The 26,871-nt window shown below is 55.0% G+C and overlaps 1 protein-coding gene across 3 annotated transcripts; it reads right to left on the bottom strand.

Annotated features, from left to right (window-relative positions):
- Nucleotides 1–262: 262 nt before the first annotated feature.
- IKBKE (inhibitor of nuclear factor kappa B kinase subunit epsilon) lies at nt 263–26,805 on the bottom strand. 3 transcript variants are annotated; one of them, XM_012459299.2, is made up of 22 exons: nt 26,547–26,805; nt 26,007–26,096; nt 23,058–23,176; nt 22,220–22,360; nt 21,699–21,828; nt 20,327–20,508; nt 19,727–19,887; nt 18,751–18,861; nt 18,274–18,453; nt 17,478–17,668; nt 16,665–16,729; nt 16,488–16,579; nt 16,249–16,335; nt 11,993–12,068; nt 11,779–11,891; nt 9,039–9,115; nt 6,167–6,206; nt 5,280–5,381; nt 3,970–4,066; nt 3,716–3,828; nt 3,113–3,184; nt 263–1,052 (listed from the first exon to the last, which is right to left on the bottom strand). In XM_012459299.2, exons 3-22 carry the CDS (start codon nt 23,142–23,144, stop codon nt 1,019–1,021), a joined length of 2,151 nt encoding a protein of 716 aa, XP_012314722.1. In that variant the 5' UTR covers nt 23,145–23,176; nt 26,007–26,096; nt 26,547–26,805; the 3' UTR covers nt 263–1,018. The 3 variants fall into 3 exon arrangements, with proteins under 3 accessions (XP_012314722.1, XP_064216376.1, XP_012314723.1); XM_064360306.1 differs by lacking the exons at nt 26,007–26,096; nt 26,547–26,805 and adding an exon at nt 23,489–23,706; XM_012459300.3 differs by lacking the exons at nt 23,058–23,176; nt 26,007–26,096; nt 26,547–26,805 and having other exon boundaries at nt 21,996–22,304.
- Nucleotides 26,806–26,871: the final 66 nt, after the last annotated feature.

Below are 26,871 nucleotides of genomic sequence, written 5' to 3'. Positions count from 1 at the left end.
CCCTAAGTTCCAGGCCCCTTACGTGGCTTTCAAAATGATGGTGGTGGGGAGGCAAGAGAATGGAAGGAATGGGAAGGCGCCCTTGGGTTCTTCCTTGAAATTAGGGCCCATTTAGGGGAAAGGCAGAAACCGGGACATGACCAATTCCCACCCCATTTCCCAGCACTCCTCACAGATCCCCGCCCAGGCCTCACTGGTTGCCGAGTACACCCAGCTGAGAGCTTTCCCCGACTTGCAGACACACCCCAGGGAGAGCCACCAGAAACAGAAACGAAGGCCACATTTATTCACTTCTTGAAGGTGCAGGTCTTGGATCTGCCTGGCCTCACAGGCCTGTTGCCACCAGCTGGCTGCATGTCCCAGGACCAGCCAGAGCCTCAGGGAGTGAGGGAGAGGGAAAGGGGGGCCCCATGGCACCGGCACTGGCCCTGGCCACCCATTTTCTCAACTTCAGGCTCCGTCAGACCAAGGCTAGAAAGAACAGGAGGCTCTATGTTGCCTGGGGCTGCGAAGGGTGACCCTCGGAAATCACAGGAGAGCAGAGACTGCTGTGTTCAACATGAAACGCTTGAAGAGGAAGGAAGGTTGTGATGAGGTCACCTGGCCTAGTACCCTGGGGAATCCCCAGGAGGCCTCCTCTCCTGCTGGCTAGAGAGTGAAGCTCTACAAACCAGAGGGAGTGGGAGGGCGTGTGGGAGCCTCTTCTCCCCATGGCCCAGCCAGGGGCACGGAGGAGCAGTACCTGCGCCTGGATAAGATGGAAAGGTCAGCCCAGGCAGTGGCTACCACGCTCTCCTGTGGGTCCTAACAGAGGTGGCCTGGTGCCCAATCTCAGCTGTGCCACTTCCCAGGGAGAAAGGCAATGGAAGGTAATGCTGGCGACATCCCGGCCAGCAGCCAGGAGGGAGGTAGGCTGATGTGATGGGACAGGATCTTGCCCTGGGTTGGTCTCACGGTGCCGGAGAGCAGTGTTCAAGTCATTCTAATGCTTCAGGATGCCTCCCACGCCCCATGGAGCTCAGACATCAGGAGCTGCTGGGACTCTACTTAGCCTACAAGAAAAAGGTACAGGCTAGCAGTGCCCACCTGCTGGAGAAGCCTGCAGACCGCACTCCAGGGCCCAGCACAATTAGCTTTCAAGAGCACTGAGCCATTCAAGTCCTCAGCTCTCCCCTTGTAGCACCCTCGTTCCCTGCCAAGAACCCACTGGCTCTCACCTCTGACTAGAGATTAGAATCACTTGGAAAGCTTATAAAAATCCTAACCTCAAGCTGCACACAGAGTCTCTGGGGCAAGACCCAGGCGTCTGTACTTTTAAAAGGTCCCCTGGTGATTCCAATGTCCAGCCAAGGTTTAGGAGGAGGGGAAAGGAGTTTCAATTGGTTCATTTGGCTCTTTGGCTACAGCTTTGAATGAGAAAGTGAAAATTCACTAAGATAAAGTTTTGAGCTATCTGTAAATAGATTACATATCACAGCAGGAACAATTTATGTTGGCACTAAAATTAGAACTTCCTGACCAAGAGGGCTGTTTTGGAAAATCTTTCCAAGAAGCTGTCAAAAGTCTTCTTTATGGGTGTTTAAGAGGATGAGTTCTCTTGCTGGAACAGGACAGGGAGGAGCTGCCTCCCTTACCCAAGGACCCTCTGAGACTCTGGGGACAGACCACAAACTCTGCTCCTGGTTTCTCTACCGCCTGGCCCCACTGCTAGTGTCTCAGATTAGAGTGGCCCCTGGGGAAGAAGTAACATTTAGTGAGTCCTTCCCTCCACACCCCGCTACCCACAAGCACCTTGCGTATCTCATTTTATTCAATCCCTATGTCAACAGCATGAGGTAGAAATCATTACTCCTGTCCACAGGGGAGGGAACACATCTCCCAGGGTCATGCGGTGGGTAAGACGCAGAGTCAGGATTGAAATCCTGTAGGGATCTCTGCTGACTCTACCTTGCCCTTGGTTCCCAGATAGGAAAATGACAGACATGAGGATGACAGGGGCAGTGGGAGATGCGTGCACGTGTGTACAGGTCTGTAAACAGGGCTGCTGGCCTTCAGGGCAAGCAAGGACCTTTCTTTATCCTGAGATTATCTCTTGGGTGGTAAAATGCGCTTTAAAAAGCGGGGTTACTAGATGGCAGGGCTTTTTTTTCACTTCAAATGTGCCTACTTGGTTATGTGAGCAGCTAGTAACTCCGTGGTTTTCCAGTTTTCTTTTTCTTTCTTTTCTTTTTTTTTTTTTTTTGAGATGGAGTCTCACTCTGTCACCCAGGCTGGAGTGCAGTGGAGCGATCAACATCTGCCTCCTGGGTTCAAGCGATTCTCCTGCCTGAGCCTCCCGAGTAGCTGGGATTACAGGCACACACCACCACACCCAGCTAATTTTGTATTTTTAGTAGAGACGGCATTTCACCATGTTGGTCAGGCTGGTCTCGAACTCCTGACCTCATGATCCACTCACCTCGGCCTCCTAAAGTGCTGGGATTACAGGTGTGGGCCACCGTACCCGGCCTCCAATTTTCTTCTATAACTTTTACTGGTATTCAAAATCCCAGAGTCTGAGCCCTGCTGTGTTCCCACACCAACCTCTCACAACCCCTCAGTACCCCAAGGAGGGGAGTCGAACCAGGAGATGAGCCTGCAGCTGGGGCTGGCCCATGAGCATTGGCAGGAGGGACGGGAGCCCCGCAAGGCCAGAGAAACACCGGCCTTGGGCATCCTACTCAAGCTGTGTGTGCCGTGGCTTCCTGGGGTAGGACGTGGGGATGAAAACAGCACCGACCCTGATGATGGCTGTGGTTCAAGGAGACGGTCTGGGGCAGCTTGGACACAGAGTCCATATGGAGTACGGAGCTGGACACAGGCACAAACCCCATGCCTCCAAGGCCCCCGGCTCCCCGACAGCATGGGGTCTCACACTTTAAAACCTCGAAGTGAACCCTACACCTCCTGAGGATGTCAGCTCACTTGTGGACAAGGCCTACGCTTCAACAGGGCTGCTCGGAAAATGGACATGCGCCATCACACAGCAAGGGCAGGCTTGGGGACTCTCCGCCCCCAGGTAAGGGGAGCTTGAAGACCCAGCGCTGCCGCGTGCAAGGTGAAAGCTCCTTACCGTTCGATGATACGGTTGTTGTCCAGGAGATCAGACGCCAGCAGCTTCATCCCCTCGCAGAGCTCTTGCATGCTGCCAAGGCAGAGGCAGGGGAAGCGGCTGAGGCTGGAGGTCGCCCTGCCTGGACCCCTTTCCTGGGAGGCCCACCCTCCTCTGCAGCCCCACCGAAGCAGCCTCTTCATTCTTGTTTGTTTGTTTATTTGGGACGGAGTCTTGCTCCCTCGCGCAGGCTGGAGTGCAGTAGTGCCATCTTGGCTCACTGCAACCTCTGCCTCTCGGGTTCAAGCGATTCTCGTGCCTCAGCCTCCCGAGTAGCTGAGATTATAGGCGCACGCCACCATATCCTGCTAATTTTTTTTATTTGTTGTAGAGATGGGTTTCATCATGTTTGCCAGGTTGGTCTCAAACTTCTGGCCTCAAGCTAATCCACCCACCTTGGCCTCCCAAAGTGCTGGGATTACAGGTGTGAGCCACCACACCCGGCCGGTCTCTTTATTCTTGCCTCCTAGGCCTGGCATGAGGCAAAACTCCTCAGGCTCTAACCTCAGCATGCTCCCCGAAACCCCCTTCCACACAGATACCCACTTTCTCCCCAGCACTTACTGGAGAAGCAGGTCCTTTGGTGTAGGGCTGGGATGAGGAGATATGGGAGGTGAGGAGGCCAGAGTCCCCTTCGCTCGGTCCTGAAGGAGCTGGTGAGATAGTTCTTCCAGGATCTGCAGGGAAGCCGTGTTTTGGTCAGCAAGTAGTAGCCACCTTTTGTGTGGCTGGATAGGGGAGTGCTGAGGAGGGGAAGACATGGGTAACAAGCGCCCCAGCCTGCATCCCCAGAGCACCCGGAATTCCGCCACGCCCACCTTGCTGAGACTCTCCTGGACCCCCTGGGCTTCTGTGTTACAGGCGGCCACAGAACAGCCGACCAGGCGCACGTGGTTCCTGGTCTCGTGCACCACCCTAGAGAGCAGACAGAGACTTAGAATCACAGCAGGACTCAGCCCACTCCCCAGGGCTCGCCTAGGACGTCGGGTCCACACACGGACACAGGTGGGTCCTGGGTATTTGCCTCCCTCGCTGCCTCTGCCCTGCCAGCTGTGCCCTCCACGCTTGCCCACCGCACTGCAACAATGCAGGTACACACGTCTGCCTGAGGCCAGGAGGGGCCCTTGAGAGCCACAGTGGGGAGCACCAACGTCGTGCGTGTGGCTGGGGCTGGGTGACACACACCAGCTCTGGTGAGCATGGCACCAGTCAGGCTGTAGAGAGGCAGCCCACACCAGGGCTCTCCGTGTGGGGAACTGCCCATGCTCTCATTTCCAGTGTGAACTCTCTTCTGTCTCTAAGTGGAGGGAAGGAGCAGGAACATTTTCCCCAAGGCCCAGAGCTGTTCAACCAGGGGTTGGTACTCAGCCCTGGCCACACATGAGGATCACCTGGAAGAGCCGTAAAACCCCAATCTCCAAGCCCACTCCAGAGCAACGACACCAGGACTTGTGGTGGGTTGGAGTAAGAGAGGCAGGCATCAGTGTTCTCATATGAGGGCGGGTGAGTGCCAGGTCTCAGCCCCATAACAAGCTGAGGTCCTACAGGCCTCCGAACGTGGCAGCACATGGGAAACTGTCCTCTCTTCTCAGGTGGGGTGGATGTTCACACAGGCAAATCACGGAGGGTGGACCTGATCTAAGAAGGCAGAACCCAAAACTCCTGAAGGGGACAGTGTGACAGAGGGTTCTATGTAAGGGTCACTGCCACTGTCCTTAGCCTGGGGGGCTTGTGTTCTCCTAAAGAGATTTCTCAACACAACTAGGTGGATGGTGGAAAGAATCCAGATTGTAGAGAAAGACAGAACCACATATGAATCTTGGGTCTGCCGCTTACTAGCTGTGTTAATAGTGCGGGAGAGGCCTGTTCTCAGAGCCTCAGTTTCCTCATCTAGGAAATAGGGTGATGATATCTCCTGCATAGGGCGCGTTTTGTGGGATTAAAGCTAAGGTATAGAAATCTCCCAGCCAACTGCCTGGTCCACCCAGGGACACAAGACCACTCATCTGCTCACACCCATTCACTCACTCCTCCCTCTCCCTTAGGGTCCCACAAAGCCATGAGTCCTCTGAAACTTCAAAGTGCCAGGCCAGGCCCTGGGCTCCATGAGCTCAGGAGGGGCTGTTACCTCATCCTCTTGCCATGAGTGACTAGGGACGCTTGATACTTCTGCACGCCCTCCTCCTGGAACACCTGCAGGAGCCTTTTGGCTAAATGACTGAAATTCACCCTAGAACAACAGGGACCAAGGTACAGATGCGCCGCCAGAACCACCTGTGCACAAGCCCACCATCCCTCGGTCTCCATCACCACCTTGTCATAAGTGCCCAGCCCTGCGTCCGCAACAGGGCTATGTCTCTGGGAAAGGAGGAAGGATGGTCACACACTTGGATTGTGAAAGCCGAGGTGGGCAGCAAAGCCCACATCAACAGGGACACATGGGAGACGCACAGCGGGTCCTCAAAAAACACACACGTGCTCAAGCTTAGTCCTCAGGAAACGGGAGGAAGGTGAGGCAGCCATGGAAAGAAGGTAGGGGTGTGTGTGTGTGTGTGTGTGTGTGTGTGTGTGTGTGTGTGTGTAGAGAGATCAGCGTACTGGGGGAGTGAGTTCCCAGATAACCATTAAATCAGGGAGGGCCTCCTGGACGTGAGAGTGTCCGGGAAGCATGGGAGACAGAGGAGCAGGGGGAGGCTCGGGGAATGTTCAGGCAGAGGTCGGAAACAGGAAGTGGTAAGTGGTCAATCAGTACAATTAGAGGAAAAAACCCTGCAAACAGCCTCGTGCATACCAGAAGTAAATCCAGTTACATCAAGATTGCATCTGAGAAGCCTCCCTCCGACTAAGCTATGCACACTCCCTCCCCTGCCCCAGATAACCTGTTAGCCCCAGCTCTGCTCAGCTGCAGCCTGAGCTCAGGGCCCTTCACCACCTGTCCTCTGGCCTTGAGGATCGCTCTGCCCTGCGGGCACCCACCCTCCTGCCCACCCGCCTGCCGGCAGACAGGCCACTCACTTATCCAGCTTGTGAATCTGCTCCTCGTTGTAGCTGAGCCCTGAGGAAACAGACAGGACGGATGTCACCTATTCAATCCGTCACTGAAACACAGTGCTGCAAGGGCCTAGAGAGAGTTACAAAGACGGACAGCCCAGGCTGCTTCAGGGGAACTCACGGCCCAGCGGAGCCAGGAAGGGCAGAAGAGGAAAGCCAGCACCCAAGTTGATGATTAGGACAAGGCCCGGACCTCAAGAAGCTGTGGGGAAATTGCATGAGGGCCCCCAGGGAAGGCAGCCCGCAGTGCAGGGCCAGGGTGGGGAGGTGGGGGATGCTTAGGGGGCTTGGAAGGAAGCTCGGTCAGTCACCCCTTATCCAGCACCCTCCCAGAGTGACTGATGCCTGCAGGTGGGTGATCCCATCCCTGAATATTCACGGTCTCTGCCTGCAACGAGTAGAGAAACCAGGCCGCCACCTTTTACCTACCCCCTCTGCCCAGCTGCTTTAGCCAAAAATGCTGTTTTCACGGCCTTGGCCGCGTCCTGAAGGGCCCTAAGGCTTATGTACTGGAGAGATGCTGCCCCCTCCTGGTCTTTGCAGGAATGGGCCTCCAGCGTGGCAGCAGCCCCAAGATGAAATGATGCTGGTTCACTTTGTGAGCCTCCCCATCCCACTCCCCTAATGGCAAAAGCCCCCTCCTGGGCCCTGTACCCGGCCAGCTGAGAGCATGTGTGCAGTCCGAGAGGCCTGGGACAAACCTCGACCCTTCCTCCTGTTGGCAGGTGGCGCTAGGCGAGTGATTTCACCTGGCTCAGCCTGTCTCCTCAACCGTCACGGGTGCCACCTGGGAGTCCCGTGAGGCTCAAGCAAGGCAGTGCCCTGAAGACCACTAGGCATTTTAAAAGATGGCATCTTTCAATACACAGGGTTTTAACAGTTAGGAGTTCATTTTTGATTTTAATAAAGGACTCTGAAAGGCCAATAGGAAAACTCCTTTGAGGCTGTAAAATGGGACGGTTAGGAGCAGTTGGACCTAGATTACTTGGGCTACTTAACCCTGTGTCTTGGTTTTCTCATCTGTAAAATGGGCGGGTAACGATGCCTAGAGGTGTCATTGTTGTCGTTGTTGTTCGAGACAGGGTCTGGCTCTGTTGCCCCGGCTGGAGTCCTGCCGTGGTGCCATCTCAGCTCACTGCAGCCTCAAACTCCCAGCTCCCAGGCTCAGGTGATCCTCACACCTCAGCCTCCTAAGGGACTACAGTCGTGTGCCCATGTCCAGCTAGTTTTGTTTATTTTTTGTAGAGACAGGGTATTGCTATGTTGCCCAGGCTGGTCTTGAATTCCTGGGCCCAAGTGATCCTCCAGCTTCAGCTTTCCAAAGTGCTGGGATTACAGGCATGAGCCACTACAGCCAGCCTCATGTACACATGTATATGTATATATGATCACACACACATACGTTTATAACACATCTCTATTGGGAAACTAAATTTTTGCCAAAAAGAGATACAGAACAATAAAGCAGGTTGGCTGAGGCGGCTCACGCCTGTAATCCCAGCGCTTTGGGAGGCTGAGGCAGGCGGATCACCTGAGGTTAGGAGTTCAAGACCAGCCTGACCAACATGGAGAAACCCCATCTCTACTACAAATACAAAATTAGCCAGGCAAGGTGGGGCATGCCTGTAATCCCAGCTACCTAGGAGGCTGAGGTTGGAGAATCGCTTGAACCCTGGAGGCAGAGGTTGCGGTGAGCCAGGATCATGCCATTGTACTCCAGCCTGGGTGACAAGAGTGAGATTCTGTCTAAAAAACATAAATAAAGTAAAAAATAAAAGAAAGCAATGGGAAAGCATCCTGTAGTCCCAGCTAGTCAGGAGGCTGAGGTGGGAGGGTGGCTTGAGCCCAGGAGGTTGAGGTAACGGTGAGCAGTAGTGATCATGCCATTGTATTCCAGCCTGGGCGACAGAGAAAGGCCCTGTGTCAAATATATATATTAGCATGTAATCATTATGAACAGATCGCTAAGGAAATAACTGATGTATTTATGTGTATATATACACATGGGATTTTGAAGACACCACACAGAAAGAACACAAAGTATTTCCTTAGTGATTTTGTTTATGTTGATTACATGCCAAAATGACACTGGATATACTGGGTTGAATAACACATTTAAATTAGTTCCACTTGTTTCCTTCTACTTTTTAAAAATTGGCTGCTAGAAGACTTAGAATTACCTGTGTGGCTGGCATTCTATTTCTAGTGGACAGTGGTTTTTAGATAATCCCAAGGAGAGAAGAGAATTTGGCAATCAAGCCCATGACCTTCGGTCTACGGATTAGGAAATGCTTGGGGCCTGGGAGGGGAGAGGGGGGTTTGTTCTTCAACCTGAGAGTCAACCGCTCCAGTCCCCTCACCGGCCCTCCCTGGGTTCCACCCTGCACTACCCTACAATGGCAGTCACTTTGGCGAAGCAGCTTCTCACCCCCGAGCCCCTGCCACAGTGTCCTTGTGAGAATGAAGGGGTCATGCAGCCAAAATCCCTGGCCCGGTGACTCAAAATGGCACTTCTGCTGATTCCCCGCTTTTCCCAAGGACACCATGGTTAGGGACACTCTATACTTTAAAGTGCGCTACCAACGTGAGGGATCTCTTTCCAGGGCAACCTCTTCTAGAGCGCCCAGGCCCCAGCCTGCTGCATCCCCCACACATGCGATCCAAGCCTCTCACGGGGCACCAGGCAGGTGTGTAAAGGTTTCACGTCCCCCACTGGCCTGCAGGCAGACACAGGCCCTGCCCCGGACCAGCAGAGCAGAACCATCCACTTAGCGGGAAAAGGAAGAAAGAAGGGAGACAGAGGAGAGAGTGGGGCATCCTGCCCTCCTGGGCTCACCTGGCCTCATCCTAGACTTCTTGAACTGTTTGTAGATGAGGTTCATCTTGTCCAAACAGCACTGAATCTGCTGGATGCTGTGGGCAGGGGACAGAGAGCAGGTGTCAGAAGAATCTAACAGCACAGGGCAAAGAAGGAGGGAGGGGAGGGGTGGCAGTGGAATAGGGGAGGAGCTGCCTCCCTGCAGGAGGAGCCTCGCTGCCACAACTGTGGGGCATCAATCTGGGAGTGGAGGCGACTGTTCTGTCTCCAGGTTTATTTGAGACCTCCTTGCCGTCAGCCGGCCATCTCCCATTCTCATGGCTTACTCTTCCTCTCTCCCACACACATGCACTCACGGCATGAGTTAAGAAGAGATAAGAGAGACAGGAAGCCAAGCAGGACAGGCAACAAGCACACGGCCTTTCCTACACGAGAAGCTGTGACACTAGGCCCTGGGAAGGAGCCTAGGCCCCTGAAACCTAAGAGCGTGTCTGGCCGTGACAGCTGGGGATGGAGACGAGCTGAAATCTCTCTCTGGTCATCTGGAAAAAGCAGAAGAGCATAGCTTCTTGGTTTACCCAATGCCTGGCACACAGCAGAAACTTAACATAAATAATGAATCAATAATCCTTGTTGAAAATAAGAATGAATCAACAGGCTTGGTCCTGCCTGGAGGCAGGGGAACAGGGGAGATGATCTCCCAAGGACCTTCTCCGTCTGGGGTGGAAGGTCATTATTATTTCTTCCTTCTCCTTTTCAGGCTGGATATAAACACTTTGTTTGAGAAGTCAGGAGTGTGGTGTGTGGGGAAAGTTCTTCCTCACCCGCAGGCCTATGTAGCTCCACTTCCTCCCTGCAGCACCTCCAAGTGACCCCATCTCTGCTATTTCTGGAGCTGGACTCTGAACAGACCACAAGCTTGTTCCAGGGCTCTGCCAGCTGAAGGAGCCTGCCCCACCAGGAACATGCGGGTGGAAGACAAGGTAGCTGGGATGGGGCCTCAGATCCACTGCCTTCATCCCAAAGGACGGGGCCTCAGATCCGCAGCCTTCATCCAAGGGGACGGGGCCTCGGATCCGCAGCCTTCATCCCAAAGGACGGGGCCTCGGATCTGCAGCCTTCATCCAAAAGGACGGGGCCTGGGATCCTCAGCCTTCATCCCAAAGGACGGGGCCTGGGGTCCGCAGCCTTCATCCCAAAGGACAGGGTCTCGGATCCGCAGCCTTCATCCAAAAGGACGGGGCCTGGGATCCTCAGCCTTCATCCAAAGGGACGGGGCCTGGGATCCTCAGCCTTCATCCAAAAGGACGGGGTCTGGGATCCTCAGCCTTCATCCAAAAGGACGGGGCCTGGGATCCTCAGCCTTCATCCAAAAGGACGGGGCCTGGGATCCTCAGCCTTGATCCAAAGGGACGGGGCCTCGGATCCGCAGCCTTCATCCAAAAGGCTTGGGGCCAAATGTGCTCCAAATTCAGAATTGTCTTCTGATATCAGAAAGGCAATCTGGTACCCACACAGTGTATTGTGGAACGCCCCGAGCAGGGCATCAGCTTCTAATCAAACACATTCCCGTCTCCAAAGAACCACAAGAACATTCACCCTAAGTGGGATAAAGTCTACAAAAAGCCTCATTCCGTTTAGGTCAGGTTTTATGGCCAAAACAGTTAAGAAAAACTCCTGTGGTGTTCAGAGCCGTTTGAATTTAGAACTGAGGGAAGGGATGATGGTTGCAGATAGGCCCAGATTATAGCAGGCACCAAAGAGAATGGGAGGAGGTCCGCTCTGGGCACCACGCTCTCCCTGGTCAGAGGTGGCAAGGGAGGCAGCGGCTCCACACGGTCAGCTGGGGGTGGGTGGGGCTTTCTGTGTCTGTTAAAAGGGAGAGTGGCGCTTTGAAGGTTGTGAATCCCTGACTGGCGTAGGCCAAGAACATCAGCTTTGGAGGTGGACAGACCGACCTGAAGCCATCTCTGTCATTTGTCTTTTACTGGCTGTGACTCGCATAAGTGAACCTCACTGACTCGGCTTCCTCTTCTATAAAAAGGGCTTTAGCAGGCGGGTGTGGTGGCTCATGCCTGTAATCCCAGCACTTTGGGAGGCTGAGGCGGGCAGATCACAAGGTCAGGAGTTCAAGACCAGCCTGGTCAACATGGTGAAACCCCGTCTCTACTAAAAAAAAAAAAAAGAAAAAGAATTACCCAGGTGTGGTGGTGCACACCTGTAATTCCAGCTACTCGGGAGGTTGAGGCACAGAATTGCTTGAACCCGGGAGGCAGAGATGGCACTGAGCCGAGATCACGCCACTGCACTCCAGCCTGGGCGACAGCGAGCCTCCGTCTCAAAGAATAAAATAAAAACAGCTGATTTTATAAAAGGGCGTTATCGTAGCACTATTATTGTTTTCAGGATTCAACGAGAGGCTGTACATGAAAGGACCTACCCAAGGGACCGACACAGGGAAAGGGAGCTAAACTCTTCTGTCATTCAGAATTGTTGCACCTGCTATGATTCCCAAGGCGTTCCTCAAACTCCCAGATGGGGGCAGGACCCCAGATCTTTTTCTCCTGGCTGGTGTCTGGGGCAGTGGCGGTGGCGGGGAGGTTCATTGCAGGATCTCCCTCCATGCCCCCATGCCCTTGCACTCTTGCCAAGAGAAAGGAGAATGCCAGCTGATGTCTATAAAGGCTAAAGGCTACTGGACCTTTCAAGCTGCACGCTCCCCCACTCCCACCACACAAAGAAGGAAAATCCCACAGACCTTCTTTCCTCATGTACCTGATCCCGGCTCTTCACCAGCTCCCGGCGCAGGCTGCTCAGGCTCTCCTGGGTCTCCATGATATTTTGGGAGCATCTGGAGAGGACCTCAGCTAGCTGTGGGGCAAAAAAGCAGACCCCAATGGAGTCTTCAGCCTGGGCACGATGGGCAGGCTGGCTGGACCACAGGCCCCACCTTGCCCTCCAGCCTCACTCACAGTCCGCAGCCTGGACCTCAGTTCTGTGGCGGCCTTTAGTTCCTGGATCTCAGGTGTTCCAGCCATGCTGTTGAACCTTGAGAGAAGCAAGGAGAAAAGCCACATTTGGGGGCTTAGGAACAGCCAAGGTGGGAGGCAGCGAGCTCTGTGGGCACCTGCTGGGCACAGCATCTGCAGGACAGCCTTGCTGGCTCTCCAGGTCTCTGGGGAGTTTTGTGTTTGGGACAGAGCCACCATCCTGAAGAGGGCCCCACTCACCCAAAATTGTGACATGGTTGAGCATTGCAAAGAATAAAGGTTGAGGCAGATTGTAACATCTGGAGTCTATGAAAATTCAGGGGTCCGTGATGCAAGGCTACTATTAATGATCTCCTTACCAGGAAAATTTGTAACTAAAGGGAAAGAATTCTGTCCAGTAGAAACTGTATTTCTTGATAACCAACAGCTTTCTGATGAGGGAAAAGATATCTTTGGTAGACTACTAGGCAACGATGTGTCAGAGGTGAGAGCATTGACATCCTGTGGCCCACTGAAACTGTTCCTTAGGGCACAGCGTTACTAGCAATGATGAATGACAAAGGGGTGGCCATTTGCACGGTGACAAGGCCACAGCACTCTGCTTCTTTCTTCTACAGGGAAAATACAACTACACTAGAGGACTCAGGCCGCCACCAGCCGATGGTTATGTCAACATATAGTACCCGGCATCATCTGGAATGTATTCTCGCAAAAAACATTTGGCTGGAATCCATCTAGCCTGTGTACTCCCAGTTTAAGCCTGGCACAGTGGCTCACGCCTGTAATCCCGGCACTTTGGAAGGCCAAGGTGGGAGGATCACTTGAGGTCAGGGTTCAAGACCAGTCTGGTCAACATAGAGACCCTGTTTTGAATAAAAAGAAAAGAAAGAAAATGAAATACTAAAAAATTTTTCAAACCTCCCAGTTTACAGGAAATGCTGCTAAAGAAGGACGAGACAAACGACTTCAAGGGGAAGCTCTAGATGAGTCCGGAAGGTGGGACGGTGGACGTGATCCCAAAACAGGTTAGAAACAGCAGGCACACTACAATTTTATGCTGGTTGTTGTTTACTCATAGTAGAAAAGTACGTAGAAGGATGTGTACTCCTGAGGTGTGAAACCTGTCTCTGGGTAGTAGGATACGGGATTTTAATTTTCTTATTTGTGCTAATCTGTTTTCTAACTTTCTACCATTAGCATACACTTTTTTTAGCAACAATCACGATGCTTTACAAGCATCCTGTGTGTTTTGGCTTGGGAACGGAGGAGCAGGGGGGGAAAGAGGAGCCGAGCGAGGAGAGTATCAGGAATGAACTGCAGGCTCCTTGAAGACGGGGTGCCGGCGCCTTGCTCCTCCTGCATCTCCGCTGCCCGGCCACTTGCTCAGCACACAGTAGTTCCGCAGTGCACGGACGCTGAAGGTGTTACTGAGTGCGCAAACGGATTTCAAGGCTTGGGATTTTTTTTTTTTTTTTGAGATGGAGTCTTGCTCTGTCACCAGGCTGGAGTGCAATGGCATAAACAAACTCAGCTTACTGCAACCTCCGTCTCTCGGGTTCAAGTGATTCTCCTGCTTCAGCCTCCTGAGCAGCTGGGACTATAGGCGTGTGTCACTATGCCTGGCTGGTCTTTGTATTTTTTTAGTAGAGATGGGGTTTCACCAATTTAGGATGGTCTCGATCTCTTGACCTCGTGATCTGTCCACCTCAGCCTCCCAAAGTGCTGGGATTGCAGGCGTGAGCCACCGCGCCCAGCTGGCATGGGATATTTGACAGCAGAAGAGGGTGAGGCTGACCCAGCCCATCTCCACAGGGAGTCAAGAGACCTGGGTCAAGTCCTAGCACTGGCAGCCACACTTGCTATCTGCATGATCCTGGATTAGTCCTTTAGGCTCTTCATCTATAAAACAAGGAGACAAATTTCCTTCCTGCGACCTAATAAGGTGTTCACAGGGATCAAAAGGGACCTCAGAGAGAAGGTCTTGCCTGGAAAGCAAGTCTTGCCTGGCGGTGGGGCTAGGGAAAGCCCTAGGATCCCCGACGCCAGTCCTGGCTGCCTGAGCAGTGCCTCCAGATGGCAGCAGCTGCCAAGGAGGACCAGGGAGCTTTGGGACAAAGGCAGAAGTTGCTCTGCCAAGGGAGCTGCCCTGGGGAGCCTGAGGCAGGAGGAGCACACTGGGGCAGAGGCGAGTCGCCAGGTGGGGCAAAGGTGCTGGCCTCCTCCAGTGTGACATTCGGATCATGGAAATACCTGGTCCCACTGGGGGCAGAGCTAGTGTCTTCAGACCTTGGGAGAATCTACAGGTCTGAGGATGTCCAGGCAAGAATGGGATTGCAACATGTGGGAGCTGGGAGGCCTCCGAGATCATCCAACCCTCTGGTTTTGAAAATGAAGACACAGAGACCCAGGTAGGGGAAGGTAACAACAGGCTGGAGTCACACCCAGAGGAAGAGAAGAGGCTGCGCATGCCCTCTGCTCGCCTGCTCGCAACGCTTTTTGCTTCTCATCCTCCTCCTTGATAGGAGGCTGAAATAGGCTTCAAAGCAGCCACTTGTCTGACCCGTGCTCTCCAGACACACCATGGAGGCCACTTTGGAGGAGGCTGCAGAGCCAGAACAGGGGAACAGCAGCCAGCAAACGCCAGGATGCCAGGACGCCAGACCCAGGCCAGCATGCCACATGTCCATCCTGGGCAAGTGGGCAGACAGACACCCAGAAAGCTTTCTCAAACACATCTGTCCAGATCAAGAGTCCACAATGCCTCCCTATTGTTTGTTTTATTGGGGTCCAACCTGCCTCTAGCTGGACCCCTCCAGGGCCTCTATGCATTCTTCCCTCCCCTCCTTACCCCCACCTCTGTCCCCTCTGACTTCGCTCTGGGATATCTGCCATCATGACTGTGGTTTCAGTAAGCCTCCCCAGCACCCTCTCCTTCCCCCATGAACAGAGCCCTAATCTCTGTCTCTGCACAGACCTTCCTGCCTGAGGTAGTCTCCTTCCTTCTGGCCTTAAAACCTCATCTTTCAGGAAGGCCTCCGTGATTGCCTCTATCCATCTCTAGTCTCCCCTTCCCCAACAATCCCGTCGGCCCTCACATGTCCAGGAAGGGCTAGCTGCTCCAGAGGAAGCATGAGCCTCTCTGTATGACACGATGCCACATCTACCCTGGAACCCCCTCTGTGGCCTGGACAGAGCCCTGCTCAAAGGTGAGTCACCTGCAGTTCTGCTAACTGCACCCCGCTCTCTGTCACCATTTGATGGGAGCTCAGCCTGGATGGAGACTCCATCTCTGTCATCTGGAGACGCTCCGTTTCCCCCTCCCTGCTCCTCCACCTCCAAGCTGCCCTATCATCTGCGTTGCTGCTGCCAAGCAGGAGGCACATGGGGCTGCATGAGTCAACGCACGGCTGGGAAACTCCCTGGAACTCCCTGAGGACAAAGGCTGGGGGATGGCGGGAGGATGGGGGCCTTCAGGCATATGGGCAGGCTCTGATCCTCTGTTCCCAAAGACTCCTGCCACCAGTGGCATCTCTAGGCTGCACAACTTCCACCCCTCACCCACCTCAGCCGTACCATGGCCTTATGCCTTCCAGGATTTGGGGTGCTATGCCCACTTCTCAGCCATGCTCTGGCCAATGAAGTCTTCCCACATTGCCCATCTCCAGATGCTTCCACTTGGCTTCCTCCTCCCCACTCTCTCTCCTTTTCCAACCCATCCTCCCTAATATGCCTGGAGTGGAGAGAGTGGGGTTCCAAGGATTGGGGCAGGGAACCCAAGGAAGGCAAGGGCGGGTTGAAGACTCAGAGGAAGCAGGAGATGGGGCGGGAGAGTACTGCATCTCCATTCCCGGTTACATGCAGGGACGGTGCATGGGTGCGAGGCCTTCCCTTTGAGTTCTGCTGGCACCTGGCATAGGGCGATTATTCTAAATCATTCAGGGAAGGACTTGGCAGGATACAAGCCCCTTCCTGGGAGGGGCAGCCACCTTGGGACCTGGAGAGTCCGTGCCCCCAGGGGCCCCCTCTCCTGCAGGTGAGGGACCGGGTTTGAGGGGAGCCATTGCTGTTATTTGGTGAGTGGGGAGAAGGGATAGGGTGGGAGTGCCCTGTGTTCTAGTAGGGCAGGGAAGGCAGGAGCTCTGGGTTGGGGAGGAGAGGTGCATTGCTGGAAGTATTGAGAGTAAGGAGCAGACAGAGCAGCGTTGAGAGGACCCGGCTGGCCCGGGCCAGACACCCACCTCTCAGTGCCCAGGCTGCTGCTAAGGAAGAGGAGGGATGTCCTCGCCACCTCCAGAGTCCGCCTGCATGTGGCCTGGAGCACCTCCCTGTCCAAGCGGAGACTGAGTCAGAGCTGCTTTGATCAGGGGACTCAGAGCACTGTGCATGCAGACAGAGTCCCAGGGTGCCCGCCTCCCCTCCTGCCGGCCACCCCCTCCTGCCCACCTCCCGCTCTGTGCCTGGCCCTCACGGTACTCACAAGACCCGGTGCAGCCCCTGCAACATCAGCTCCTGCCCATCCAGGAGGGCCCGCGCCAGCCGCAGGGCCTGGTAGCCGGCGCCCAACACGCCCTAAAACAGAGGTGCACAGGGCCAGGTCCCACACCTCCTGCCCCTGGGCCACGCTCCTCCCTGCCACCTGGGGGCTGCCCCTCACCTTGGCCGTGTTGTAATCCGCCTGCAGGTCCACTTTGGGGACGAACTTGGGAACGTCCAGAGCAGCTGCAAACAAAGACCCTGTCTGAGGGACCTGCCTCTATGGTGCTGGGTGGAATCAGAGCCCGTCGTTCATTATTTCCAGCTCACACTCACCCCTCACTGCCCATCTCCCACCTCAGGCTTCGCAACTCACCCTGAGCCCCCACCTTGCAAGCATCGACCACACTTAAGGTTGTGATCCCTCACTGCCACCTTGTGGCCACTTTGAGAACTACATCCTCAAGTCCACGGGCTGAAAAGGGGACTAAACCACCCTCTTGCCCACAGGTTTTGAGGTTAATACCTCTTCCTAGCCTCAGAGAAGGAGGATAAAATTGACATTCTTCAAATGAGAAGAAATGACACTTTTATGAGAATTTAGGGAAAAGTCAAAGCTCTGGACCCCTGACCCCCTTCCCTTCTTTCCAGGAGCTCAGACTTGGGCTTCTTACAACACAAACTGCCTAAGGCTTCCCCACAAATCAGAGATTACGAAAACTGTATTAAATCCAGATCTCCCTGTTTCCACTGGAGTTCTTTCCACAGCTCTGAGGATGCTGGGAAGCCCAGGGAGGTCAAGCGACCAGCCCACGTCACGTGGCATCTCAGAGGCATGTGCAGAATTAATTAGAACTTACATCTGCCTCCTGCTCCCTGTAGCCCCAAAGAAACACCCACAGGGAAAATTAACCCATGCCCTGGATTGCAAACCCCTGTTTCTCGGAGGAAAGTGCTGGGAGGAGGAAGATCCAGCCCAGGCGGCTCTACTCACGGTCCCTGAAGGCCAGCCCCTTGGGGATGGCTGTGCTGAAGAGGGTCAGAGGGCTGCTTGCTGTTGTGTGGGCGATGTGCTGTGCTGAGATGCTGGGCTCGAGGACACAGAGGTGACCCTCAAAGAGGTACTCCTGGTGCCGGGGGGCCACGCTGGTCTGCTTATGCACGGCCTCCTGGAAAGTGGCTATCCTAGACACAGCGGTGGTGGGGGCAGAGAGCAGGGGGTGTCAGCAGGCAGGACGAGGGGCCAGGGTAGCCTAAGCCCCAGCTAAGTGTTGCCCATAGACAGGGCTCTGTTTTGCAGCTGGAGGGATGGGAGTGGTTTTCTCACTCATTAAGGGTGGAGAGACCAAGGGAAGAGGTTGTGAACTCTCATCTTATAGTGGATGGAGACAGAGTGGAACCCAGGAGTCCCAATACCCAGCCTCTGGCTCTGCGCCTCTTCCTGTCACACCGCCACTAAAATTTACCTAGTTCCATAAAATTCTTTAGGAATCAGGGGTTCTATGAGCAGTACACTTAGGAAATGTATGGCCAACATACACCACGCACACACTTCTCAGATGTGTAATGCATATTAGCATTAGAGAAGGTACTGACTCTCTGAAGTACGTGCAAGAAACCCTGTTTAGCTTTAACTTTGTAGAACTAGTCTTTTTCCAGACTAGTTTGGACCCAGAAGTGTTCCTACGTGTGCACGCCTCAGAACGTACGTTGGGAGACGCTGCTTTGGACATGCACCGCTGCTTGGGAAGAGAAGGTTCTCACTGCTTCCCTCCCTCGCCCCTGCTTACGTGTTGTGGGTGTGGATGTAGATGTGGTGCAGGACTGCCTGGGACAGGGAGAAGACATGGACGACAACTCGCTGCAGGATGTCACTGGTCTCCGCAAAGAACTGGTCGAAGCCCCAGCACTTGGCCTGCTCCACCTCCAGGATGTTGGCCAGGATGGGCACCAGCTGGCTCTGCAGCCCCCTGCCCTCCCAGGACATGGAGACTGTCAGGGGTCGGGCCCAGACTTGTCCTCCATAAGCAGGCAATAGGGGCATTCTAAGAGAATGTCCTGAAGAGCTAGGGCCAAGGCGGTGGGGCAAGGTGGGTTGGGGAAGAGCTGGAAGAACTCGTTCCAGCATCCAGATGGGAAGGTGCTGTACCCAAGCCCACGGCATGCCCGGAACCGGCTGGAACAGGCCTCAGAAGTCCTGACTCAGCAGAGAGAAGTGATACCCAGCCAAGACTCCAGCATCACCAACCCAGTAGGGTCCCACTCACAGTGACAGCTGGCAGGTGATGGGAAGGGTGTAGCTCCACTCCAGGGGACCGTTCTCCCGCCTCTGAGTACCAGCAATGGCCCCAGCTGGCTTCTCTGTGGTGATCCGGTACCTGGGGGAGCAAGACTGGGTCAGCGGGATTCCCAGCCATCACGCTGCCGGGCATGACACACTAGCAGTAAGGGCTGGGAGCACAGGTTCAGGTCACGCAGCCGCCCTAAGGTAGCCTGAGAGATGGAGTGCGAGCCACCTGGCTCTCAGCTATGACAGCACCTTGCCTCAGCGTTCATCCCAGAGCCCTTTGCTTCAGGTGGAGACACCTGTGCCCTGTCCACTGCCTCTCCCCGCTACACTTCCCCCAGCCTGGCCAGCCTCCACACCTTTGCCCGAGCTGTGTGTGGACCCAGCGTCCTCTCCTCCTCGTTCTCTCCCTCCGAGGCCAGCCTTCCCTGACAGCCCCCGTCCACACTGGTCTCCTTCCCCTTTCGCAGGCCAGCGGGACCCCTGGGCTGCATGGGGGTGCAGCAACGTTCCTGCTATGCCAGCTGACACCTCCTCTGCTCTGGGCGGTGCGCTCAGAGGGAGCCACTACTGCCTCCAGCCACTTGCTACTTCCCTGTCAGACAGCAGGAAACCGTGGAGAGACCTTGGACCTGGGAACAGGAAGCGGCCACCTTTACCCCGGCAGGCTCTGCCACCTTGGGCAAGTCGCTCTTCGAGCCTCAGTTGAGAAGAGGAGAGCAGTAAGTGAGCAGAGGGCTACAGCAAAGCACTGAGCTGAGACGGGGAGTGTCGGCAGACTCCCATCAGCCTGGGCAGAGCTCAGCTGCTTGTTTGATCCAATTAACAAAAAAAAGATCTACAAAGAGCCTGGGTGGGGGTGGACCAGAGGAGGGCCGTGGACACAGCAGGGAACGGTGGGGAAGGGCCAGGTGACCGCCAATCCCCCCCACTTCCCTGCCCCGCGGCCGACGTACATCATCTCCTTGTTCCGACGCGGCCCACCAAAGGGGATGAAGGGCAGGCTGCCGGTGGCTGCGTGGTACAGGGTCACGCCAATGCTCCAGAGATCCACAGTCACCCCGAACGCTTTTTGCTGGGGCTTCCGAAGCACCGCCCGCTCATACATGTCTGGGTGCTGCCAGAGAGAACCAGAGCGCCGTCATGGAGGAGGAGGGCTGGCGAGGGCCCGAGACCCGTCACACCTCCTTCCACCACCTGCAGGTGAAAACAGAACTGTTCAAATCCTTCTCCTTTGTCATCTTAAAAACGGGTGTTGCGTTCACCCTACCCAGAACGCCCACCCTGTGCCCTGGGGAAGGTGGAGACCCGCACGCCCCATCCTCCCGTGTCCGGCAAGGAGTTAACTGCACAAGGCCGGGCAGCCTGGCCAGGCTGCAGCCTCACCTTTTCCATCGTGGAGAACAGAACGCGTTCTTCTGGTTGGGGCACAGGGGGGAGACATAACCCTGTCTGAAGCAGGAGGTGGCCAGGCCCTCACATGGGGGCTCTGAGGGGTTCACAAGGCAAGGGGAGGCCCTCAGCGTGGGGCAGCGGGTCCCCAGCAGCTCACCCACCAGGTACTCCTCAGTCCCATAGACCGAGACGAACTTCTCATCATCGTCCAGCTCCCGGGCAGCCCCGAAGTCGGTCAGCTTGTAGATGCTCTGCCCCTCCTCCCCCATAAGCCGCATGATGTTTCCAGGCTTGATGTCACGGTGCACGATGCCGTTCTCCCGCAGGTGGTTCATGCCGGCCACTGGGGACAGACGGGGGGCCACTAGCTGGCTCTGGCCGGGGACAGTCTAGTGTCTGAGGCTCATCTTGGTGGGAAGGCTGTCCTTTTGTTTAGAGAGACAGGAGGTCCCGTGGGCTGACAGAGCCGTGGGACAAGCAGAAGGGCAGAGATGGGCATAGGGCTGAGGAGGGCGTTCCAAGGACGCTAGGGTATGGAGGTGCCATCTGGATTCTCCAGGAAACCGAGAGCGATGGTGGCTCTGCCTCCCCAAGGGCGTCACTCCTCTTTGTATCGCCTCTTTTTATTACGTATTTAATTGTGGTAAATATGCATAACCAAATTTCCCATTTCAACCAATGTCAAGTGTACAGCTCGGTGGCGCTAAGCACAGCCATGCTGCTGTGTGACCATCACACCATCCATCTTAGAACTTTTCTCATTCTCCACTTTCTTTTCTTTTTTTTTTTTTTGAGACAGAGTCTCACTCTGTCACCTAGGCTGGAGTGCAGTGGCGTGATCTCGGCTCACTGCAACTTCTGCCTCCCGGTTCAATCCATTCTCATGCCTCAGCTTACCAAGTAGCTAGGACTACAGGCATGCACCACCACACCTGGCTAAGTTTTGTATTTTTTTAGTAGAGACAGGGTTTTACCACGTTGGCCGGGCTGGTCTCAAAACCCCGACTTCAAATGATCCGCCCACCTTGGCCTCCCAAAGTTCTGGGATTACAGGCATGAGCCACTGCACCCGGCCTCGTTCTCCAACATTGAAACTGTGCTCATTAAACAACTACCTGCTCTCCTCTGCCCCCAGCCCCCGGCAACCACCACTGTACTTTATGTCTCTGTGAATGTATGAGCGGAATCATACAGTATTTGTCCTGTGTCTGGCTTTTTTCACTTAGCACAGTGTCATCAAGGTCCATCCATGTCGTGGCAGGTGTCAGAATTTCTTTCCTCTGAAGACTGAATAATATTCTGTTTTAGGTCCCTTCCACCTTTTGTTTTTTTTTACACAGTTAGGCTATTTCCACCTTTTGGCTATTGTAAATAACACTGCTGTGAACACTGTGTTCTTTTTTAGGTTGAATTTTTAAGTTGGAATTTCAAATGGAATGATTAGCAGGAGTCAGACGCCTGGGTCCTGCCCATGAGCGTCTGTCCCAGGCCTGTTGCTGGTCTAGGGAGGAGGCAGGGAAGGGAGGGGCTCACCCACACAGCGCAGCACCACCAGGAACTCATCCTCCGGCAGCCCGAAGGCATTCTCGGGGCTCTCCAGCACGCTCAGCAGGCTCCCACTGGAGCAGTACTCCATCACCAGCACCTTCTGCCGGCTGCCCCCCTGTGGTGGGACAGAGAGGGGCTCGGGAGGACGGCACTTCTCCCCACTCACCAGGAAGAAGTGGCTCAGCCTGGAGCCCAAAGCCCCCATTCTCCAGGTCCTAGCTTCCGTCCTGGCCTCCCCTCCGTGGCCTCATAGTGATCCCACACACCCGAATACACAGTCACCTCTTCCAAGAAGCCCTCTCTGCTTAGGTACTGATTCTGTCCATCATTCCATTCCCGTGCACTGCCTCCAGCCCCTTGCATCCTTTGCTTCCTTCTGCAGTCTGCCTGCTCTGCCTGACCTGCTGATGAGCATGGGACCAAGTCTCTGCTATTGTGTGGCCTGACACTCCTCAGACCGTAAGGGTAAAGGACAAGACTATCCTCCGACCAAGCACCAGACCCACCGTCTCCTCCACCGCAAAGAGCTTGACGATGTTCTGGTGGTTCAGCTTCCGCAGGACCTCAAACTCCCTCGCCTGCACCTCGCGGGGCCGCAGGTAGCTGACGGTGTTGAAGACCTTCACAGCGACCAGCTCCCCGGATTTCTGCCATTGGGGAGGGAGCAGTGGGAGACAGCACAGGGATTAGGGCAAGTCCCACTCCCGCAGGGCAGCAGCCACCCTCTCCTGGGCCTCATTCAGCCCAACCCCAGAGATGAACCTGGTTGGATAGGGGTGGCTCCCACCCACACCTCCTTTCCCTCTCAAGGGGTAGACAGTCCGGCACTGGGAGGTGACGAGAGTCTGGCACCCTGACCTCCCGCAGGGGACGGCTTGTTGTTATTATTACAATTGCTATTGACAGTCACCAAGGGCAGCTAGGACTCCTTGGGGAAGCCAGCAGCAGGGAAGGGATTGGAACCTGGTGTGTCTGGCTCCCACTCTTAAGTAAGGCAGAGTGGATATCATCTCATATATTCCCACAGGATAAATCCAAACAAGGCTTAATTACCCCCCCGCCCCCCGCTATTCCTAGATCCCATTTGCTGTTACCTCCCTCAGATGTGTGTCTTGTGACTTCATCTTTCTCTTCCCCCAACTCGTGCCTGACAGAGGCATCCTCTCAGGGAGCCATTTTCAGCTCCCCATCCCGCTGCTCAAACCCACGGTGTGAGCGTGCTGCACAACGCCCAGAGGTCCCTGTCCCAGCACCCTCGAGGCCATGGGGGCTGACTGGGCCAGTTTCCGAGGTGTGGGGGGCCAAGTCTGGGCTGGGCAGGGCCTGGCCAGGGCTGCTCCCTACCTTGTTGCGGGCCTTGTACACACTGGCGGTGGCCCCCTGCCCCAGCAGGTCGTCTGTATGCCACAGGTAATTGGTGGTGCTCTGCATCTCCTGCCCTGGGCTGGCTGGTCACCTTCAGCCTAGAAAAAGAGCATGCTGGGGGCCCCGGATTCCATTCCGGGCGTGGGGTGGCCACGGGTGGCCTGACCGAGCTATCCCCCAAGACCACCCTAAGAAGGGCTCCATGCGGCCATTCCACACGCAAGGGAGCGGGGGATGTGTGAAGCACAGAGAGGTTAAGTAACTTCCCCATAAGGACACACAGCATAAGCGAGCCCCCACTGAGCCCTCAGCCGCACCTGTTCCACCTAACGGGCCTGGCCTTCTGCCTGTCCTGGTTCCCCACGTCCCCTGGAGCCCCTCTCCAGGCAGGTCATTCTGCAGAGACAAACCTCTTGTCTTTGTCACCTCTCCCCAGCACTGAGGATTCTGGAGTTCTGGCATCCAGGCTTGCGATTGTCCCAGAAAGCAGAAACGGTATAGGAGGAAGGGCCCCGGGTCAGGCAGCATCTCTCACACCACCACAAATCTCCAGGATTGCAACATGAGCCTGGAACCACTCCCCCAGCCCCCACGGGGCCTGCCTGCCAGGCCCACCACTTCCTGCTGCTGTGAGCCGACAGCGGGGCCAGTTTGTGTGTGTGTGTTCGTGTGTGTGTGTGCGTGTGTGTGTGCGTGTGTGTGTGCGTGTGTGCATGTCCATGTGTGTGTGTGCATGTGCATGTGTTGGGGATTAGGGAGGAAGGGATGGGTGTGTGTGTGAGGGTGTGTGTGTTGGGCATGAGGAAGGTGTGTGTGTGTGCATGTGTGTGTGTTTGTGTGTTTGTGTGTGCATATGCATGTGCGTGTGTTGGGGATTAGGGAGGAAGGTATGGGTGTGTGTGTGAGAGTGTGTGTTGGGCATGAGGAAGGTGTGTGTGTGTGCGTGTGTGTGCACGTTTGCGTGTGTGTGTGTTGGGGTAGGGAGGAAGGGATGGGTGTGTGTGTTGGGGGTAGGGAGGAGGGTGTGGGTGTGGGTGTGTGTGCATGTGTGAGAGTGCCTGTGTGTGTGTGTGCGTGTGTGTGTTGGGGGAGGAAGGTGTGGGTGTGGGTGTGAGGGTGTGTGCATGTGTGTGTTGGGGTTAGGGAGGAAGGTGGTGTGGGTGTGAGTGTGTGCACACGTGTGTGTGCCTGTGTGTGTGTTGGGGGAGTGTGGATGTGTGTGCGTGCATGTGCACATGTGTGTGTGCCCCTGTGTGTGTGTGTTGGGGAGGAAGGTGTGGGTGTGGGTGTGCGGGTGTGTGTGAGAGCAGGGTATCGGGGAGGGAACTTCATTGCTCGGCCGTTGGGAGAGGCTGAACCCCCTACGACTCTGCTTCCCATCTTTGTCCTCATCTTTTCTCCAAACCCTGATTCTCCTACAGCAATTAGTACCAGAAAGTGTAGCCTCAGAAGTTACACTTAATTTCTCTCTGAAAAATAAGGCCAGGGTTGGCCTTTTTGAGATACCTGGGGACAGAAGCATTAGAAGGGCCACCATCCTTTAAATACTTCCTTTTTTTTTTTTTTTGAGATAAGGTCTCTTGACATGTCACCCAGGCTGAGTGCAGTGGTGCAATCATAGCTCACTGCAACCTCCACCCCCTGGGCTCAAGCAATCCTCCCAGCTCGGCCTCCTGAGTAGCTAGGACCATAGGCATGTGCCACCACACCTGGCTGGTTTTTGTGTTTTTTGTAGAGATGAGATGGGTTTTTGCTGTGTTGCCCAGGCTGATCTTGAACTCCTGAGCTCAAGCAATCTGCCCACACTGGCCTCCCCAAAAAAGTGCTGAGATTACAGGTGTGAGCCACCATGCCCAGTCACTTAAGTACTTTTAAATAATGCTAGACTAGAAAAGGTGTCTTCTTGTTCTAACATTCTACAGAGACCTATAACAACCTATAAGGGTTCTCAGACTGAGGGTTGCCATGCCTGGAATCCTACGTTCCTTCACTGTGAACCTTTACTTTGTGTAATCTTTTTTTCTTTCTTTCTTTTTTGAGACAGTCTCTCTCTGTCACTCAGTCTAGAGTGCAGTGGTGTGATTTTGCCTTGCTGCAACCTCTGCCTCCCAGGTTCAAGTGATTCTCCTGCCTCAGCCTCCTGAGTAGCTGGGACTACAAGCACGTGCCACCACACCCAGCCAGTTTTTGTATTTTTAGTAGAGACAGGGTTTCACCATGTTAGCCAGGCTGGTCTCGATCTCCTGACCTTGTGATCCTCCCGCCTCAGGCTCCCAAAGTGCTGGGATTACAGGGGTGAGCCACCGTGCCCAGCCTGTGTAATCTTTTTAAAAAATGCAAATCAACAAGAAAAAAGAAACAAATTTTTAAAAAATGCAAATCCTTGAGAATGTCAGTTCATTGATCCAAAGGCCCCTTGAAGAGATTGGTGGTCAACTCCTAGTTTCAGGCCAAGTCGGAGTGTATCTTACACAGAAGTAAATGAGGTACTGAGAGGCTTCCAGTAGCTCAGCATGAAAGAGGGGGTCAGGTTTCCCCCTCCAAGGCTGGAGCCAGCCAGCAGGGCTGGGGGCTGGGGCTGGAGCAGAGCACGCTGAAATCAAGGCCAAGGGCTCTGATACTGGGGCGAGGAACAGCTGAAGACTCTGGGGTAATAGGCAGTGAGGTGCAAAGGGCAGAGCCCCAGACAGGCGGTGTGCCCCTGGGTTCTGTGCCCGCGAGCTCTGGTTGTGGCACATCTGGCTCAACTCCGCACGCTTGGCAGATCCTCCCAGCACCACCCCGTGCACCTGGTGCATAGAAGGGCTCGGTGGCCCTCAGCATGTGGTTGGATGAATGAGCAGTGGACGGTGAAGCATGTGAGCCGCCCCCGACCCACACACCCCTCCCCTCCCTCCTCAGGGCTCTGCCGTGGCCGAATGCACTTACCCCACACTCTGAGCCACCCTGAGTCAGGCAAAGGCTCTTCCTGGCGAGCGTGTGTTGTGTTTTCTGTCTGTGGCACGTCCAGGCGCAGAGCTACACCGGAAAGAGGAGGGCGGATGAGAGGCGCCCCTCAGTGCAGCTGCTTCTCAGCCTCCATCAAAGGCCACTAGCCCTAGCCCTTTAACCCTTTCCTGTTTATCACTTCCCCCACAGGGCTGGGGTTTTCCAGCTCTATACCCCAACTGTTCAGGGACACTTTCCCGGCATCTCCTACTCCTGAGACTCTGGCCAGGGAGAAAGATCCTGGGAAAGGTGAGGGCAGGCGCTGGGAGCTGATGGCTGGCTTCAGGTGTTGGTAAGCGGAGCCCAGGGAGGGCTTGTGGTTGGCCCACGGTGGGTCACCTCTATGCCACACACAACCCTCTATATGAGAGCACTGCTGCCAACCTGCCCACACCCCTGTGCCCGGCTGAGCTGCCCTGCAGCTGCCCCTTGCCTGCCCTCCTCATTCCACCCAGCCCCCTCCACACGCTGCACACTCACCCCATCTCCACTGCAGGGGATGCAGACTTGTGGGACTGGGTGGCACCCCCAGAGCTTTCAGGGCTTGCTGTCATTCATGGGCAGTATTCTTAGCCACTTGGTGGCCAAGGGTCCCTAGGACCCACAGACAGGGCCAGTTGCGATGCCCTGTGCCACTGCAGGAGCTGGGACTAGTGGGTTTCTTCCCTGCCTCCCTGTGGCGGTGGAAAAACCAAGCTCAGCCCTGAGTCCTGGCTCTCGGCTCTCTCATACTTCCTGATTTCCGTCTCTTGCTCTCTCTTTCTCTCTTAAAGAGACAGAGGCAACTCAGTGCAGCCACCACCTC

Source organism: Aotus nancymaae, unplaced genomic scaffold, assembly GCF_030222135.1.
Source record: "Aotus nancymaae isolate 86718 unplaced genomic scaffold, 86718_ANA_hifiasm-v0.15.2.pri h1tg000039l, whole genome shotgun sequence".
NCBI lineage: Eukaryota > Metazoa > Chordata > Mammalia > Primates > Aotidae > Aotus > Aotus nancymaae.
The sequence above is the reverse complement of the archived record's forward strand: the minus strand, read 5'-3'. Positions and strand labels throughout refer to the sequence as shown.

Coding starts and splice junctions, on each gene's coding strand:
- IKBKE (XM_012459299.2), bottom strand. CDS start 23,144: ATGCAGAGCACCACCAATTACCTGTGGCATACAGACGACCTGCTGGGG. Junction 16,730..17,477: donor GGGGCTGGCCTTCAGGGACC/GTGAGTAGAGCC, acceptor CTTTGTTTGCAG/CTGCTCTGGACGTTCCCAAG. Junction 3,185..3,715: donor CCAAAGGACCTGCTTCTCCA/GTAAGTGCTGGG, acceptor CTGCCTTGGCAG/CATGCAAGAGCTCTGCGAGG.